The sequence below is a fragment of the Myiozetetes cayanensis genome, unplaced genomic scaffold (assembly GCF_022539395.1).
Source record: "Myiozetetes cayanensis isolate MyiCay16 unplaced genomic scaffold, myiCay2020 scf6-25, whole genome shotgun sequence".
NCBI lineage: Eukaryota > Metazoa > Chordata > Aves > Passeriformes > Tyrannidae > Myiozetetes > Myiozetetes cayanensis.
Genome location: NW_026087853.1, coordinates 13,502,902 through 13,521,764, shown reverse-complemented (window position 1 = coordinate 13,521,764; position 18,863 = coordinate 13,502,902). Strand labels below are relative to the sequence as shown.

General features: G+C 42.1%; 2 protein-coding genes across 2 annotated transcripts in view; one reads left to right on the top strand and one right to left on the bottom strand.

Annotated features, from left to right (window-relative positions):
* Positions 1 to 272: 272 nt before the first annotated feature.
* On the top strand, positions 273 to 2,313 carry FAM181A (family with sequence similarity 181 member A). The gene is made up of 2 exons (XM_050336769.1): positions 273 to 407; positions 725 to 2,313. Exon 2 carries the CDS (start codon positions 796 to 798, stop codon positions 1,663 to 1,665), a length of 870 nt encoding a protein of 289 aa, XP_050192726.1. The 5' UTR covers positions 273 to 407; positions 725 to 795; the 3' UTR covers positions 1,666 to 2,313.
* An 858-nt stretch (positions 2,314 to 3,171) lies between these two features.
* Positions 3,172 to 18,863, bottom strand: part of ASB2 (ankyrin repeat and SOCS box containing 2) — a 33,513-nt gene continuing 17,821 nt past the window's right edge. Inside the window, exons 7-10 of the mRNA XM_050336770.1 lie at positions 17,830 to 18,001; positions 12,519 to 13,080; positions 8,655 to 8,808; positions 3,172 to 7,918 (exon numbers count right to left, since the gene is read on the bottom strand). Of these exons, the coding sequence (XP_050192727.1) occupies positions 7,782 to 7,918; positions 8,655 to 8,808; positions 12,519 to 13,080; positions 17,830 to 18,001 (1,025 nt within the window). The 3' untranslated portion in view covers positions 3,172 to 7,781. The remainder of the gene's footprint in view (positions 7,919 to 8,654; positions 8,809 to 12,518; positions 13,081 to 17,829; positions 18,002 to 18,863) is intronic.

Below are 18,863 nucleotides of genomic sequence, written 5' to 3'. Positions count from 1 at the left end.
TGTGTTGTTTTTAAAAGAAAGGCTTCCATACGGGTGAAGAGGATGGGGAGAATGGTAGAAATCGTGGGGAAATGATTGTATTTATTAGCTGTCTTTCTGCGGCTGTCCCCATGGAGACAATTTGTGATGGCAAAGAATGCAAGGAGGGGAGGCTGATGCCTGATTGGGATGCTTTGTATTTGGCAAAGTAGCTTCTGATTGGCCTGGGAGAGCCCCGAACTCGCCGGAGTCGATATTCATTCAGCTTGCTCAAGTGCTTGCTAAACTGCATCCAAACACTGGCGGGCCCTGGCTGCCTCCGCTGAGGTTGGCGGTGTGTAACCTGCCTAACGAGATTAGCAGGGAAGGGGCTCTTCTCTGCCGCGACACAGCCGCCAGCACCAGTGAGAAAAGCTGCCGCGCGCCGGGTGAGTGTCCGTGCTTGCTTACAGGGAGGCCACCCCGGCTTCTGCCCACTTCAGTGCTATCTAACAAGATTAGGGGCTGAGCTGGCTGGCATTCATGAGCCAGTCCCCGTGCCGGTGTGTGCTGGGGCAGCAGTGTGGGGCGGTGGGCTGCGGGCACGCGTCGGCTCCAACAGGAGTTTGCCTGCATGGAGGAGAGCTGACAGAAACTTGTTTGGGTGGCTGAGAAGTTTGACATGTACCCCCACCTTCCCTCCATTTGCTTGGTGCTATTTGAATCAAAGCTTCTCTCTCTTAAGTCTGCCCGTCATGTTTTGCAGGTTTGTCAAGGTTTGTCCAAAGCTGGATTATAAACTTTTCATGAGAAACTCTGCACAGTGCATCCAGTGAGATGGCATCAGACAGTGAGGTAAAAACCCTACTGAACTTCGTCAACCTGGCCTCCAGCGACATCAAAGCGGCTCTGGATAAATCAGCTCCTTGTCGCCGGTCAGTTGACCACAGAAAATACTTGCAGAAGCAGCTCAAGCGGTTTTCTCAGAAGTATTCACGGATGCCACGGTGTCACCCCAGCAAACCCCCTGAGTGTGGCTGGCGCAGGGGGGCAGAGGATCGGGGCCGTGGCCCCCAGCCTGAGGCACCTGACCCCAACCCCCATGGTGGGGCTGCCACTGAGAAGGTGATGCAGACAACCGAGGCAGAGGAGAGCCTCACTGGGGAACGGGTTTTGCAGGACCAAAAGCCTGAGGCTATCCGGCCGGATCAGGTGCCCATGAGAAAGCGACAGCTCCCTGCCTCTTTCTGGGAAGAACCACGGCCAGCTCAGACCCTGACGACCAGGGCCTTTCCTGCCAATCCTGAGGGGCTCCCAGCCCCCAGAGACCCTCCTCCGTATGAGGGGAAGAAAAGCAAACGGAGCCCAGATGCTGCTGGCCCAGAGAGCCCTCCTGACCCTGCACCACATGCTGGAGAGAAAGACCCAGCCGGGGTCCTCTCAGGCCGGGTGGGTGCCTGGACCTGCTGCCCCTTCCCTTGCCCCGGGACAGGAGTGTACCAGCCCCCAGGAGCGATGTCCCCATCGCCCTTCCCAGGGCTGGGACTGTGGAGGAAGAGTGCAGCCACACTGCCGGCGGAGGTGCCACACTTCTGCAAGGAGGCCGATGGTACAGGGCAGAAACTGTACAGGCCCATGGTTCTGAAACCCATCCCCACCAAGCCCGCCATCCCCCCACCCATCTTCAATGTTTTTGGCTATCTTTAGCGAGGCAGGTGTTGGAGTCATGCTGAACATGACAGCTTCTGAGGGTGAATTGAAATGCCCAGTCAGCCACCAGGCATGAGCTGCTGGCAGCATGAAGCGGCAGGGGAAGGAGACCGGTGATCATACCCTCTTCCTCGTGGGTGGGCTGGGGGGAATTAGTAACTATTGGGAAGCTGCTTGGGCTCCACTTTCCTCTCAGTATGCAGGTGTAAATCGGGAATAAACCTTATGAAGCTGGTGGCATGGAGCATGAGGCAAACCAGGGCTCTTGCATCGATGGGCATTGTCTGATCCGCGGTGAGCAGGGCTGCAGGCCATTCATAGCTGCACTTGTAACACCTAGGAGACCTCCTCCATGTGGGAACATCTTTCTGGGGCTGCCCTGCAGCAGCAGCAGTGAAATGAAATGAATTAAACCCATTCAAAAAGTTTTTGTTCTTTAAAGTTATTCCGGAGAAGTCAAGATATTCAGGTCACTTTGTTTTGCATGCAAGAGACTGGAAGGACAGTATTTAATGTAGAAACCACACTTGTGATTGATTTAAGCTCTTGTTGTATGTAAATACTGAAAGAATTAAAAGAAAAAAACAAGGGAAGAGAGGAGGTTAATTTTATTTTGGTGATTTATTCCACTGGGTAGACACAGGTTTTATTTGCAACGGATGAGGAGTTATGAACGCTGAAATCTCTGCCTATGCAGACTGATATAAACTTAAAAGTAATTCTGATGCTGGGAAATTAGCTACCATTAAGCTGGTGCAAATGGAAGCAGGATGAATTTCCACATTAAGAATTGCTCTGCACTAACAGAACAAATGAAGAATTATATTAGTTTAATACAAAACCATGAAGTATGATAGAAGGAAAAACCTGTAAAGAATAGCCTGCATTGATTTCTGGCTCACAGACGTCTTTTATTTTACCTGATTTTAGACGCTATCACAAGACCTGGTTGTAAATGTTTTGCCTAGTATTTTCCTAATTATTTCAACAAATTGGCATTGGAGAATTTATTACAAAATTTTTTTAAGTTAGGTTTCTCTTAAACCCATGGAAAAAGTGGTACTGGGACACAGAACATGAGATCTGAGAGGTTTAATATTGCAGGTATATGTATCTATTCAGTTATACTGGAGTATATCATCAAAGTCAAGAGAAGTATATTTTGAGGGGGAAAAGGGCCAGAGAATGGACACCTGTGATATCCCAAGGCCTGAACCTGTACTGTTGCTGAAGCTAATGGGAACTTCACCCATATTTAATAAAAAGTGACCTTGATCAGTTTGGTCTCTGACTAGTGTAGCTCTTTATGACTCCTGGTATCTCTGCAAGGGGAAAAACAGGCAACACTTTGTTCAAGTACATTGCAGTCATGAGAAAATTATCATCTGAGGCACATTATCATCTGAGTGCCATTTTGGATCTTCTGATGGGTCTTGGTGTTGCATAACCAGGTTGCAACTTGCGTTAGGATATGTTGGAAACAACATCTGTAATGTGTTAGTAGAGCAAGGCAAAAGTAGAAGTGGAGATGGCTTTCATTGCTTTCTCCCTGCTACCAGTACTTAATGTATGTATCAGTCCTGCACAGACTATTCCTATAGGAGAGAGAGCAGGAACTGTCTTTGGTAGCACATACCTGCAACTGCATGTAAGGTGTGAGGTGGTAAAGAGCTGATTTAGATGTTAAAGACATCAGGTTAGCTCTTGATCCAGAAGAGAAGATAGGAACATAGATGCCTTTCCCTTTTTGGAAAAAAAATCTGTGAGGAAACTGTCCCACTCCACAAAGAGACTAACAGAAAACAGAGGCAGCACCCCCACTGAAGTTAATTGGAGAACAGTGGCTTTTAATTTACAGAGCTGTAGGCAAGGAATTTTTTTACATGAAAATGGGGGTCCATCAATAGCTCTATGTCACTTTTGTAATCCAGATGAAGCGAGATGTTGAACTCTGTCTCAGTACTATCAATGCAGAGCAACCTCCTTGGTATTGGTTTGGGTAAGCAGAGCAGGTAATGGAATGAACTACAGGTATTGCAGAGATTGCTATGCACAAGTGGTCCTGCTTGAATTCAGAAGGGAAATTTCAAAGTGCTGTGCATCACACCAGAAAATGGATTTCTATCAAAATTAAAATACTTGGCAAAGTGGATAGCCTCTGTATAAATTTTATTTCTGAAGAAATCCAGAGAAAGAAGAGAGTTAAAATCAAGTTTCTATCTTTTGAATATTAAATTCTTTGTTTTCTTTTTCTTCTTTTAAAGTCTTTCTTATTTGAATGTATATTGCTGTACATTTTCAATGTAATAGAATAGCATTTTTTAAAGGATTGAACCAGATCATTCTAAATGACTTCTGACTCAGATATTTATGCTCTTACTCTCAGATTTAAACTAATGTTACTTTTTAAAATCCTTTGTGACATGGATGGCCCTTGCTGGGGCTTTGAACTGGAGCAGCAGTGAAGTAAAACATAAATGAACAGAAGACAATTGTTAAGTATATTCAGAATCTCTGAATGGGGATGTGTGAGACTTTCTAAAAGGTTTGCAAAGAATAGCAACTCTGTCTCCTCTCTAGTAATATGTACTGTTCTCTCATCCCTGAGATTAACATCAGAATTATTAATTGTTCAAGCTTGGATTGATTCAGAATGTTCCTGGATATTTTTGTGTTTGGCTGTTGTTATTCAGGACAGCTGATAACTCTTCAGAATATACTTGTTTATTCATACTTTGTTTGAAAGAGGAAAACACAACATTTGAGAGCTGCTATTTACTAGAACAATGCAATTTAAAACTTCTAAAACCACGATAGCTTTTATAAATAGTGGGAAGGGAAAGGTAAATCAAAAAGCTTTCATACAAAATGAAATTAAAAAAAAAATCAAAAAAGTGCACAAGAACATCAAGTGAATTGCACATTTTGCAGTAAAAAAAGTACAGTAACCTGGTCATGAAATATTCCTAGAACATTTCACATAAAGTCATTGTCTTGGAAGGAGTATGTTTGTCACACTCAGTAAAAACAAGCCACTTTACTTTGCACTAGAACTACTGATCTGCTTATAAAGCCTGGTTTGGTTGGGTTTTGGGCTATTTTTCTTTTCACAGTAACTTCTAGGTAGATGCATTAAAGGCACATTGAATTCTTGCAGATTCAGTATTTTGCACAAAATAGTATGTCAATGACGGAGTGGAGAGGTAGTGGGCTCCATTTCAGTGCAAATAATTGTAAACTGAGTATGTGAAGATTTGCTGTAATGATCAAGCAGAAAGGACTCAATAACATTATAATTACCAAATTCCCCCTCTAATAGACAGACTCTTCTCACCTCAGTTTCTGTGCACAGCATGCACTTATCCTTCCCACAGTTGTGTTACATTCCCATCAGACCAGTGCTCTCCAGCTTAGTGACTCCTGCTCAGGACAGATGGTTGACAGCAAACCAGGACCTGGGTCTCCCAATAGAAATGAAGATCTCTTGGCTGAAAGAAGAAATGGGCTTTCCATATTTGTGCCATTCAAACCTAGTTTCAACTTCTCCAAGAACATAAGAAATTGCAACTTGCTAGACTGTTGTGGACACAACAATGTTGGCTCAGGGGAAGTTGCCATTTTGGGATAGCTTATGAAATTCCACCTCTCTGGTTATACATGCAGTTGGTGATTGTGCATCCTTTCTATCAGCCAGGGTTGTCACCGTGCACCAAACAAACATTAAAGTGGTCTCCAGCAAGCTGTGTTTGTATCCATCACCCTCTACAACTCTGCTTTGTTACACTTATTTAATTTCAAGGACTTTTCTTCTGATTTATATCAATGTGAGTAGGACCTAGACCTTCGCTGTTCATCCCCAGAAAGTGAGAGATGCATGAACTCCACAGGTGATTTTCTATCTCAAGGTACTGCTTATCAACACAGGGCCTTCACTGGCAGAACTGGTCTAGAGATTTCCTGTACCCCACCCTTTTCTCTCCATCCAATATTTTTCTAACCTAAAGCAATTCCCTGTTCACAGTGAAGGAGGACAAGGGGGTAGATTCTAAATTGACAGTAAAGGAAGTCACTGGATGAAATATCACCTGACTTTCCAAAGCTTTGCAAGAAGATCATCGTTCAGTGTAAACTGGAAGTCTGTTGGTTGTTCAGCTTTTGCATTTGGGTAGGGGACAGCGATGGGCAGAATGTCATAGCTGTAACCAATTTTTCTTCTGCTCACATCCTGTCCCACAAGTGCTGAGCACATTTCCCACAAAGTCATCACAGAATCTGAACTAGTGTGCCCAGACAGACTTGTATGTGTGCAACACACTTTAGTCCCGTGTTAAGGTATAAAACTCCACACAAATAAATGTCAGTGCAGTGCATTTTCCTTACTTACATTTTTATCTGATTCCATGTATGGTATGCAGACCAACAAATAAAACCAAATCTGCCATGTCTCTGGTGAGGACTCCAAGCAGATCATGATGCACAGCTCCTTTATCACCTAAAGTAAGAATGAGTGTGCTTCTAGCATAAGATCTGCATAGACGTCGTTCCAAATTTCAGTTCTTTCATTCTTCCTTAGGTACCTAGTCAGGAATGAAGCACTCATCAAAGCAGTTCAGCAGGTCACACCTGTCAACTGAGCCATAGTCACTGCCAGTAACCACTCATGGGCTCCTTGGCCTCCCCAGCTGTGAGGGAATGTGACTTGTTAAAAACTTCAATAAAAGAATTTCACGGACAATTATAGTTGTTCAGCAGATAGATGGTAACTTGTTAAGCTGCCATAAATCAGTTGAGGATCTGAGCTGTAAATAGGTGACCTAATTTCCAAAGAAGCTAAGATAATAACTTTTATCAGTGTCAAAAGGAGTTAACAAATATTTCAGACTTCCACAGTCAGAAAATTCAGGGATAAATCCTAAGGTTTTTAGTCTGCCTCACTAATATCTGACATTAAATGTGATCCCACTGGCTTCAGTGGAACTACACCTGGTATAAGCAACTTGACGTTGTTAAGGCACCTAAACAAGGATTTGGAAGCCTAATTCTGGGTTTCAGTTTCATAAATTTTGAAGTCTGACTTCCATATTTTTGAAGAAATTTCCCTTTCTTCCGTTGATGGTATTGTTATAGCCACAGAGGTCCAGAGAGTTAGGAAAGGCTGGGTTTGTAGACATAAGATCTTCCAGGGGAGGAACAGATTAAGTTGGTTTAATAGTGTTGCCTCTCTCCTTCACACAACCCTCTGTTCCCTGTCCTCTAGGGCTTTGCTGTGTTCTGACACCAGATTCATGACAGTGTAAACCTACTGTTTACAGTGCAGCTACTTCTCATTTATACCAAGGAAAAAAAAAGCCCTCAGATTTGCTTTCAAATCCCCAGTCTAGGAAATTCTTTCAAGCAGAATGACATTGCAAATGTAATACAGAATGAACTCCATTCACTATGTGCAAATACAGTTCTTACTTTCTCCTTAAACAAACCTTGCCTTGATTTTTAAAGGCTTCATAATTTCTGGATTTTAGTCTATTGAATAATTCTGAGATTTGAATGTTCAGAAATCAAGTACTCTACTCAATAAGAAAGGTACAAAAAAAGAAAGTAAAAGTGTTAGCAAGGTGGTGTAAAAGTATCAGAGAATTAGCAATCAGCACACTTCACAGAAATCCAAACAATAGAATAGAAAGTACAATAAAAATCTCAGTCAGTGAAGGAACTGTGATTGTCTTCCCAAATATGTTGACTCTCAACAATTTCTTAATTGTGATCACAGCAAGGACCCTAAGCTTCATCACAACCCCAGGATACCTTTGTATTCCTCACCAAGTATTGGTACTACTTATTTGTCACTGTCAGCTTTCATTTCTTGTTCTTTGCAGACCAAGCTCAGAGGTGAATCATATGTGTTTGCTCTTGAAAAATCTAGCAACAGTCCTATGTTTAGCTCTGTCTCCTCCATTTTCTTCTCACTCATGCTTCAAAAGCATATTTCTCTTAGATTAGTCATTGGAGGGTGCTTGACCAAGCCAGCAGCAATTTCTCCCCGCTGTGGGCCCTTGCCATGCTGGTGATGCTGGGTGCCATGCCGGGAAGCCATTGCATATCCAGCATGCCTGGGGTCACTGTGTGTAATTGTACTGTAAGTATCGGATCAGTCTGTCTGGGAGTGGCAAGGTGTCAAGAAGCTTAATGCGGTTTCTTCCAACCAGGCTTCGTACCTTGATGCGGCAAAGATGGGAAAGAGGTCGTGGAGGTTCTGAAAGACAGGTAGGTCAGAAACATCAGCAGGACAGTTTTAACTTCAAATGGACAGCTCAGCTTGGCCAGAACAGTGTGAAGAGGAAAATGGGAGAAGAAATATAAAAAGGAGTGGTTTTCTGTAATGAAGGGATAAGGTGTCTGAGACTGATAGATCATCTTTCTGGGACATGACACAGGGAAGAAAGCGGGGTTGGAGAGTGGGGTGCTGTACCCATCTCAGCCTTAGTAATGGGTTTTCTAGGAGGATCTATATAAGCCACTTCAAAGTATTCAGCCTTCCCACTGAAAATAAATGCAGTAGGTACCAAATTTAGCTTGGTGCCAGAAAACTAATTCTGATACTATCTATGAAAGACTTTATATCCTGAGGGAAAGGATATTTAGGAGAGCACAGTAGAAATAAAGGTTTTAAACGCCTCTGGTCATGAGGCTGCTGTGGGGATTGTCACGCTGCCCACCTGTCCTGACCTGACGGCACCCCAGCTACAGCCAAATGGGCCTTTCTGCATCGCAATGCTCATTCCCAGTGAGTCAAATCCATGCCTGATGTACATTTCACATCACAGTCAGTGACACTGCAGAAATTTCTAGTGCCTAATACCTGGTCCAAAGTATAATTCAGTCACAGTAGGGAGATCCCTTCCATTTTATGGAAATGAGGAGATGGTGACTGAGCTTTTGAATCTAACAATGGGACTAGTTGTGTCAGATTCTCTCCTGGGTGACCATACCTGCTTTTTCTTTAATGATGGCCCAGTCCTCATAGCTGTCAATGTGCTCCTTTAGCCGGGAACAGAGCTGCACGTTACCCACATAATCCAGGAGAACATCAATGATTGGCCCAGCCCAGCGACTTATCTCTGGAGTGGACACCATTTCACAAAACTTCAAGGAAAAACAGATTAACTACAGTCAGTGGGATATGAATGCTCTTGTGGAAACATCAACAATAGCAATAACCCTGACAACTTTGATGGTCCCACCCTTCTACCAGCTGTGAGGAAATCACCAGTTTCCCTTCAGAAAACAAAAGCCTATTCTTTGACAACTGAGAGTAGAACCGCTCTTTACAATCCCAGGATGACACAAATCCCATGTGAAGTCTTAGCTCTGGAGCATGGAAGAATGCTGAATTGTTTACAAGTCCAAAGGTCCTACTTCCACAGAAGTGTGAGGGCAAGGGAAAGTTGTCCTAAGTCAGTGAGGGGCTGCTGAAAGGTCCATGCAGCCCAGAGCACTATGACCAAGCATTCTGGGTCGCTTCCCATCTTCAGAGGGGCTCTGTGGGGCAACTGTGCAAAAGGAGGCTTAGGGAAAGAGGGAGATTCAGCAGAGCACAGCATCTCCTGCTTCTTGTGAACCCACTAGTGTCTGCAGCTTTTGGTGACCAAACACCTCATTAGAAATAAGTTGTGAGAATGGAAGAAGTCTCTACCCAGATGAATCCCAGGCAGTTTTACTCACTATGGGAGAACTATCCTGGGCCTAATAGAGAGGCATCTTCCTTACTCAGTCCTGGATCAGGCAAATTTTCTATTGCCCACAGTGCAAGCTGCAGAGCACTCTGAGCCATTGCATGGTGGGCTGTTTATGGAGATACTGCAGAACAGACTTAAGAACCTGACTTTAGGCAGTTTTATTTCAAAAAAGTAGTGACTTTTCTTCCCACTTTAACCTAAATATGTATATTACACCAGTCAGCCTCATCTGTCTCTTCTAGTGTTCTGCATATGATGAAGATATTTGTGGACGTATCTGCATGTGAACAGTCAGGAAGTTTAACATGAATTAAATCATGCTGTGTGAATAAGAACTCAGGCACACAGCTGAATCCAATTGAATTATGGTGGCTTAAGCACCATCCATCACTGAGACTGTATGCAAACACCCTCCAAGCTCACACCAAATTGGAAACAAAATGCACCAGCTTAAACCTCTTCCAGTCTAAGCTCCTGTAACTAGATCAAATTTGATTATACATCCACGAGTCCTAACTCAAAATGCATTAAACTGTTGTGTGGATACTCTTATTCAGAAATAAAATGATATTATCTCACCCAGTAAGGAATGAAGTTGCAGAAAATAAGGCTATCTTACTCAGGATGGGAGCATTCACAGAGGTGTTTACAACTCTTCTGACTCTTATTTTTCAATGAACATTACTGTGTAGTGTTTCCCAGAAAAACTAGATACAGTGATGTCAGAAGGATCACAGTGGACAACCCACAGTTTCCTACCTGGACTGCTTATAGGAATTGCAGTTAGTATACCTGGCTGTCCTTTTCCAGTGCATATGCCACTGCCATGCAGTTACCCATAGGATGTGCCAGATGGGGATCTGCACTGCCACCTCCATGCAGCAACTGCTTTATCAGAGTTTAAATGAAGACCCTTAGAGCAATAATGCAGTGGATCTTACTTGCTCTGTTCTTGTCTCTCTCAGAGACCTTGCCTGCCTCTTTCTCTCTTCCCTATTCACAAGCTCAATCTACAAAAACATTTTCTGGAATGAACATGTTTTAAAAGACATTGCAGAAAAATAAACACAGAAAATTGTAGGAAAATAATCCAAACCTGCAACTGCAGGCAGTGGGATTAACTCAGGGACAAAGTGGCTCTGAGCCTGCACCCTAGGCAGAAACCTGAATGCCGTCTCAGAGCAGTACGGCACCACTCTCCCCACCTTCATGGATTTGACAGCAATTCTGGAAATGTAGAGGGAGGCAGCAACCATTTTTCTGCGTTCACTTTCTCCGGGACACATTAATTTACTGGCATCAGTAATGATTTATAGTAATGCATTTTCCAAATCCACTCACAGTAGCTCAGTCTTACAAAGACTAATCATTCAGATTTATTGCCCTTACATAATCTTACACAAGAAAATAGAAAATGCACATCCTTTGTGTGGAGAAGTCTATAGTTTCGTAAGACTCTCTGTATTTCAGAACACAAACCATAGCATAACTATATATCTTGAAGCTACACCACACATGCTTTACTTTTGTTAACCAAAATCCTAGCAGTAAAAGCAATTAAAAAAAATATTAGAGGGAAAGGACTGCTTTTTTTTGTGTATGCATTTGTCCCTTACTGCTCTCTCTCTAGGCACAGATAAAATTTTATATAGCTTTTGCTACCTCTGGCTCATGTGGTCTGACCTTTGAGGAGATGACTATTCTGTGAGTGACCAAATATTTTGTTAGGCAATAGTTTTAGGTGAGATCCAGAGGGAACAATTTTTGAGTGGCTAGGACACCATAGAGGGCTACATACAAACCCTCTCTCCCTGCCTTGGAATTCCATCTCTCTGTTCACTCTACATGTTACCATATCATGGATCAAAGACTGGAGACGATACATTTTATTAATTTTTCTTTGAGAAAAAAAGTGGAATCCTGGAAGAATTTTGCTGTGGCAAACATTCTCAGGGAAAAATCAGCTCCGTTTGGGATAAAAGATTATTGTGATGGACTCTTACCATCTTCTTTATAAGATTTTTTTTGTTGGTTTTTTTTTCTCCAGATGTGTTACTGGAGAGTAAAATCTTTCGGAAGACAGGACTGATAATAAGGTAAAGATTTCCTAGGATCTTTTAATGTTTTCCTTTATTCTTTCTGCCACTGAAGAACATTTATTGGTAACCATGTCTTTGAGATTCTTCTGAACCCCTCAGAGCTACACTTAAGCTAGATAGAACCTGATTTATTTCTTCCCCGATTCTTTGCAAAATAGAAAGACTGATGTGCTGAAATTTCTTTTTTTGTTTAGCATTTTGAAGGATAGCAAATTTTGAGTGGATGGTCAGACTTCATTTGAGATATACTGGAAGGAGAGAACAAACAGAAATCAGAAAAAAAAAGTAATCTGAGATTCTCCAAAGTCCATTTAAGGGACTGAGAGTCCAATTCCAGCACAATGGAAGCTGAGCCCAGCTGCACTTTGGAAAGTACTGCAAAGATACATGTATAAAATGTGCATATGTAAAATCTGTGTCTTTGAAAATATGAAATTATGGATCTAAATCTCCTAACCTCTTGTGAAAACTTCAAATATAACTCACAGTCATATGGCTAATGTAATAATTTATGTTCTCTCTCCATGCCTGCTTAGCCAGTAGACTTAGAGGTTGCAAATATTTACATTCACTACCCTCATAAAGTGAAGCACTAGACAATTTTAATGTAACCAGTAGCTAAAATTCTGTATCAGACAAAACAAATCTTACAGGGCATATGAAAAAAAGCAGGTTTCTACTATCTGTATGCTACCACCCATACATCTGTCAGGAAAATATGCCTCACTCCTGCACCTCAGGCCCAGAGAAAAAGAATATGGTAGAACTGCCGGTAAGACTGTCAAGATGGTTATAATTCACTGTGAAGTCAAGCTGCTGTTGCCTATCTTCCTGATGTCATTGAATGTGAACTTGGAACATTCACAGACACTTACCGAGCCTTTTTTCTGTAAATAAAGTAGGGATGGTGGCAGCTTCTCTCACCAGAAAGTTGGGAGAAAAAATAAACTAAATTTGTAAAGATCTGTGGGTAGGAGTTGTCCTCAGCAGTCCTACAGGTAGACTAGGAAGTGCTTACCTGTACTACAGTTGGCTCCTTGGTCAGCTGAGGATCATTAAGTCTTTCCCGTCTGTAATTTAATGCAGGGTGGGGGCCATTCCCATACTGACACTCAAAACAGGAACTTGCATCACAGCCCAGATCCAGGAGATATTTCAGCACAGAGAGGTACTTCATTGAAAACATGATGGTAGCTGGAAATGTGGTGGGATGAGTTGATATATAGGCATCAATGTTTGCTCCATGGTCAAGGAGCAGTTTCATGGTCTTCATGCAGCCGTGACGGATGGAGATGAGTAATGGATTGATGAGGTCAACATTGGGGTTGGCTCCGGCTTGCAGCAGGAGCTCTGTGGCATAGATATTGTTGTTAAAAACTGCAAAATAGAGGGGAGTGGTGCGTCTGTCCTCATAAAGGCAGGACCGCTCATTGGAGAGGGCACTGTTGACCTCGTAGCCAGCATCTATCAGCTCCTCCAAGATGTCATCATTGTTCCGTTCGGCTGCCAAGTGCAGGGGGCTGATGCCACTACGTTTGACGCGGGTGCGGCTGGTCACAGGGATCAGCATGGAGACAATCCTGCCAGCAGGAGAGTCAGTGAACAGTGGTGAGCTCGAGGGGATTTACAATCCTACAGTAAATCATAGCTTTATGGTTGTACCTGTAAGACAGAGCCTGCTAACTTGGGCACAGGAGAGAAACCGGAATGTAAACTTTAAACCTGTCAACAACTCTCTCTGCTCCTACCTTGCCAAAAATGTGAGTTGCGTGACCCCCTCTCTAACTGAGGAACACTTTTTTTTTAATTACCACCCAGTTTCTGTGATGTAATGGCAGCTACAGGGGCGACATTCTGGCACTCATCTATCCTCATGTAACTTCTCCTAGGTTCCACAGCCCAAATGGCAGACAACCAGCCAGGATCTACCAGATGTCCTGCACCTTCATCATCATGCTGTGGGTAGGACTAGAGAAAAAGGCACACATCCTCCAGCCTGAGGTGCCAGCAGAAAGGCTGTATCTCCTCACCTTTGTAGGGGTTGCTTTATTGCTCAGCAGAGAAGGGTGCCAACATGAAGTGCTGGCAGGTCTTGTGGCTCACAGACACAGAAAAAGGCATAGGTTAAAATATGTATTTGGTTCTCAGGCCTCCCCTGGCAGATTTTACAATTCAGTTATTGCCCTACATTGATCCCTATCTTGGAGGCCCTCACTGTGTGGCTTTTGGCTGTGGCAAATCCATGGGGCTGTCAGTGTTCGTCCCAGATCATGGAGAGCCTAAAGGACAATTAGTAAAGGGGAGAAAAAGAAATAAAAATATTCTCCAGACTGGTCTCCATGTTTTAGCCAAGGGAGAAAAAATGTACAGCCAAGTCCTAAACCCCAGTAGTGAGGGACTGCTATTGGAATGCATGATGTGGCCTTAAACACAACACCATAAATCAAGCTGCTCTCATTACGTAACGTGAATTTCAAATATATGATGTATAGGAGCCCTGCAGTTGTGAATTTGTGATCATTTTTATGTCTGCATAGGTGTCATTGGAGCTTCATGACCAACGCAATGGGTTAAACTTTCATTTCCTGCTCTTAAAGTTGGGCAGTTTAGCCAAGGTGCTAGGTTGATACAGACAAGTCACCTTACAGTTCTTTCAGACAGAGACTAGGGACCATCCAGCTTGAGTCTGCCTGCTGTCTCTGGAGATGACCATGCTCCCTACATAATGCCTGTGGAGAAAGGGATATCTAAATAGGAACTAGTGGGAGTCAGCAAGCCAAGCACAACTTCTTTTTTTCCCTCCTGTGCAGACTCCTCTATCTAGCAGCCAATAGCTCTGGTAACACACAACCATGCAAAGCTCAGTTTCCTATCATGTAGTATGTCTCTTTTAAAATGCTGCGAATCTTCAGCTTGACTGCAGTGGCTAGTCCCAACACTGGGCCCTCAAACATATATTTACATAATGAACTAATCCAAACATAAGTGCCAGTCTCAGTAAAATCTTTGTCTGTGACAATCTTGTGATCCTGTGAAATGATCCTGTGAAAGACTGAGCCTCCAACGCTCCCAGGAGCTTAAATAAGAGTTGAAGATGCATTACACTTTACAGGATTATGTTCCTATTTACATGGTGGACTACTGATGTCTCCAAGTTACTTCTACATCTCATTTTTAAACAAAAAGGCTTTCTAAATTATGTAAATATCTTGGGAAATTAAGCACTTTTTTTCTCTAAGCAGCCGCACTAGTTTTCCAGCACTGTGACACTCGCCAGGGAGCAAGAGGTTTGGGTGCTGGTGAGTTGGCAACTTCCCACCATCAGCAAATGTTCTGTAAGAGCCTAATAACAAAAAGGGCACAGAGCACTGCGAGGACACCATGCCAAGTACCAGCATTAGTCATCCCATGATCAAATGTTTTGAAGATTTAAGCGTCTGTTTTGTTCTTTCCCTCCAGCGTATGCGGTTCAGCCAGCTCTTCACATCTGAGTTAAAGAGGCACTGCATCATTTCTGTCTGCAAGGGGGACCTGAACCTCTCTGCAGGGGTGCCACACTCAGGCTCTGCATCCAAACTCTGGAGTGTCCTAGAGATCAGTACAGTCCCTGTACTCCACATTTGTTTTGGTATGATAAGCAGGAAATATCAAATTTGTATCAATTTAATTGTGTAGCTTGAACTTGTCTCTTTTTCTCACCCTTTAAAGTGGATTGGTTCAGTAATATGGTGCTTCTATTTCTGAAGCCTTTATTGTCTCTCTATAGGGAGAATGCAGCTGAAGTGAAGGCAGCCAAGACCAGAGAAGTCAGACTACAGCCCATATCTGTCACCGGGCTGAGCTTTGTGTACAGTTTTGAAATGGTGCCAAGTTTCTACTTATCCCTGACACCTGCTTCTGTGATTTCTATTTGTTAGAAATTATATGGAGCAGGAAGTGGAGCATCCTTAGTAGGAGTGTGCCAAGAGTTTACTGATTTCTATTTACTTAATAAGTCTGGTCACACTTCACAAAGTCTTCCCTTCTCAGCATCGCAGTTCTGAGGAGGAAAGAGTTAAATGACTGCTTGCAATTGTCCTACAGCTCATGAGATGACTGTTACGAATTTCAGGTCAGTATTGACAAGGTGTCATTTAAAATAAACAAACAGCAAGCAACAAGAGTTGACAGTTGAGCCCTGGGACCACATTCTTGGCTTTTTGATGGTAAGGAGCCTTCGTGCTCTGGCAAAAAGTTGAAGTGTGGAATTCCTGCAGAATTACATACTAGATCTGCATGAATACAGAGGTCACCATGAAGGGTGTTATTTTACTGAATACCAAAGGAATTAAGAATAATCAGCCAATTGGGCTAAAGCTTTGTCATTTAGATAAATATTTATAAGAGACTATCTCTTTCTTTTGTCTTTCTCTTGCACTTAGTTTGCAGCAGTTGTGCATAAAAATTTGTGCTCAGTCTTTTGCAAGTGAAGGAAAACAGAGTTTGGCCTAAATTCTGGTCTCATTTATGCTGCTGGTTGTCAGGAATAACAGATATAAGATATGAATCAAGCTCTTGCTTTCGTGCATGGGGGTGGACTCACGTTGCAGAGTCTCCACGTAAATTTCTTTTCAGGTTGTGGTGTGGGACTGTTGAGGGGAGGAGAATATTAAGAGAGGTGGGTCGGACTCCTTATACAAACTGGATACAGTCCAACTTACTGTACTTTAAGATAAACTTTTTCAAAAGTGAGCAACTGGAACTGGGTTCTGTCTCTGGCACAAGGAAATGTCTTTGTAAATCAAACCCTGGAGAAAATTTTGAACGATACTTGCATTAATCTGTGTGGGGTGTCCTTGAACATGCTGGAAGTGTATAAACCTGTTACATAATTTGACATTGAGCTTCCCTCTAGAATACACAGCTTGCACAAGTAAACCGACTTCAACTACAGAAAATTAATATCCTGAGGTCTAACAAAGTGTTTTGACAAGCTTAACTGACAATCCCAAGCAAACCTATATGATAGGATGAAAAGCATTATGGGAGGGTGTAATGATGTCAAAAGCTTTTATTCTTTAGACACTGTGAAATATGTAAGAATCCACTCTAGCAGTTGTCTGCAAAGATAGCTGTATTGCCCAGAAACAGTCATTGCAGTTGGATAGACTCTCTCATTTGCTTGTTGTCTCATTTGCCTGTTCCTAGAAGTATTTTAATAGAATCTGCCATAGTCAGAAGAGTCCTCTACAGTCAGAAAAGGGGTTTGTCACTGCAAGATGTGACTTTGTTTTGCAAAATAAGTGTGGGTCGCTCACCCTTCCAGCAGTGAGGGGTTAAAGGCAGGAACTAAAACTTGCTGTAGGATCAGAAGTACATGCTATGGAGTCCAGGTTCAGAAGCAAATGTCCCAAATTTTGAAAGAGCTGGGTAAACGCTATTTACATGACAGTGCAAAAATCCCATCCTAGACAGCATCTTCTAAATTATATCCTTTATCGCAGACTGTAGAGTTTGTCCCTTTCCCAGAAACACATCTATTTCAGAGGACTGTAAAAATCTACCTGATTCCTAGTTGTTTTTTCTACTATTACTATTCTCACTGTTCAAAGAATGTGCTCAGCTCTATCCCAAACATGTTTCATTTCAGATAGAAACCACCGGGTCTTTTTATGCATGTGTCTGCTATAATTAGGAGTTATTTAATCACTCAGTAATAAAATATATTTTCCAGACCATGAGCAATTCTTGTCCTTCTTTTCTGAAGCTATTCCAATTTCCTGAAAGGTTTCTGAAAGGGAGGATACCAGAACTGAACACTATATTCTAGCAACAATCTCACTAATGCCCTAGAGATTCACTTAACCACTTCCTGCTGTAGGCAACTGAATTATTGTCAATAAAACCTGAACATAGCAGAGATGAATCCAAGATCTTCTTCTTGTGCAGAAGAATCACAATGGACTCATGTAGGAAACTACACTGCAAAAACTATTGAGGACTAACATTCTCCACCAATACTTTTTTAATTTCATCTCAAGAATGTTTTGAGGAGCTCAGTTTAATCTACTTCCAAGATACGTGATGTTATTTAGCTGTGACAGGTGATGTCTTGGTAAAGTTAAAGAAATCTTTTACCCTGCATTCCTGCTCACCCCATCCCATCTCAACCTGCAAACACACTCTTCAGAATTTCTGGCCCAAGCTCTGCTAGCAGAAACCCCCATTCTCAACTAGTAGCTCCCTTGCTCATAATGCCAAGAATTAGATCTGAAACATTACATTTTCCTTTTCATAGGAATATTGGATTATTGTCTAAAAGATGAAACTATGAAATAAATAAAACTTACTCGCAAATCCCTTTTTTGGCTGCTATGTGAAGAGGTAACAGGCCATCCTTATTGGCTTTGTTAGCATCTGCTCCTTGGGACAAAAGAAACTCCACAATATGTACATGTCCATTTTTACAGGCTTCATAAAGGGCAGAGGCATTATCACTGGCTTGAGTATTTATATCAGCACCTGGGAAGGAAGAAAACCTTTTAGCACCAAAACATTAAAATCAAGTGGAAGGAACGTACTTTGAATGAACACATACATCTCCATAACACTACAGCTACAAAATGTGCTGGCTAGGGATGTGCATGAGGTCATATCAGAGATGATATATTCATATCAGTTATATACCATTATATCATAGATTTACACTGGCTTTTAATATGATCGGAATTTTATGAGGAAGAGTTCATCATGCGTGGCAACCATTAAGTCCCAATCATGAATCCAGACTCCATTCAGCTATAGCTCAAAGGAGAAAAAACCTCTAAAATGGGCCGTTCTTTATATAGCATGGTCTTTCCTTCTAACACAATAATTCCATTAATATTTATGTGGTTTTGCTATGTATATAAACTATTCCTGATCAGGAGCTTGGACTAGACAATCTCGATAGATGCTTTCCAAAATACTATGGATATGTGTTTATGATACATGTTTATACATATCATTCATACTCTATATTCACACTATAATTACATTTATAGTATTTATACTATGTTTTAATTTTAGTACATATCCAGGCTAAAATAATACTCTATAAAAAGACATCTGAACAGTGCCAAGCAACAATTCTAAACAGGCTTTATTTGGGCATGTCTTAATCGATGAATATTGCTTTTCAAAACTCAGCACCTGAGGTCATATCTCTTCACTCCGTGAGAGCTGAAGTTTGGCTCCAAATGGTTTTACCAAAACAAAATATAAAATTAATGAGCTACTAGATTATGTCAGAATTTTTCTTTCTTGAGCTCTAATGTGTGGTTGGCTTAATAAAGAACATGCAAGTATAAACCAAGACAGTACTTTTTTGCCATGAGCAATTTGG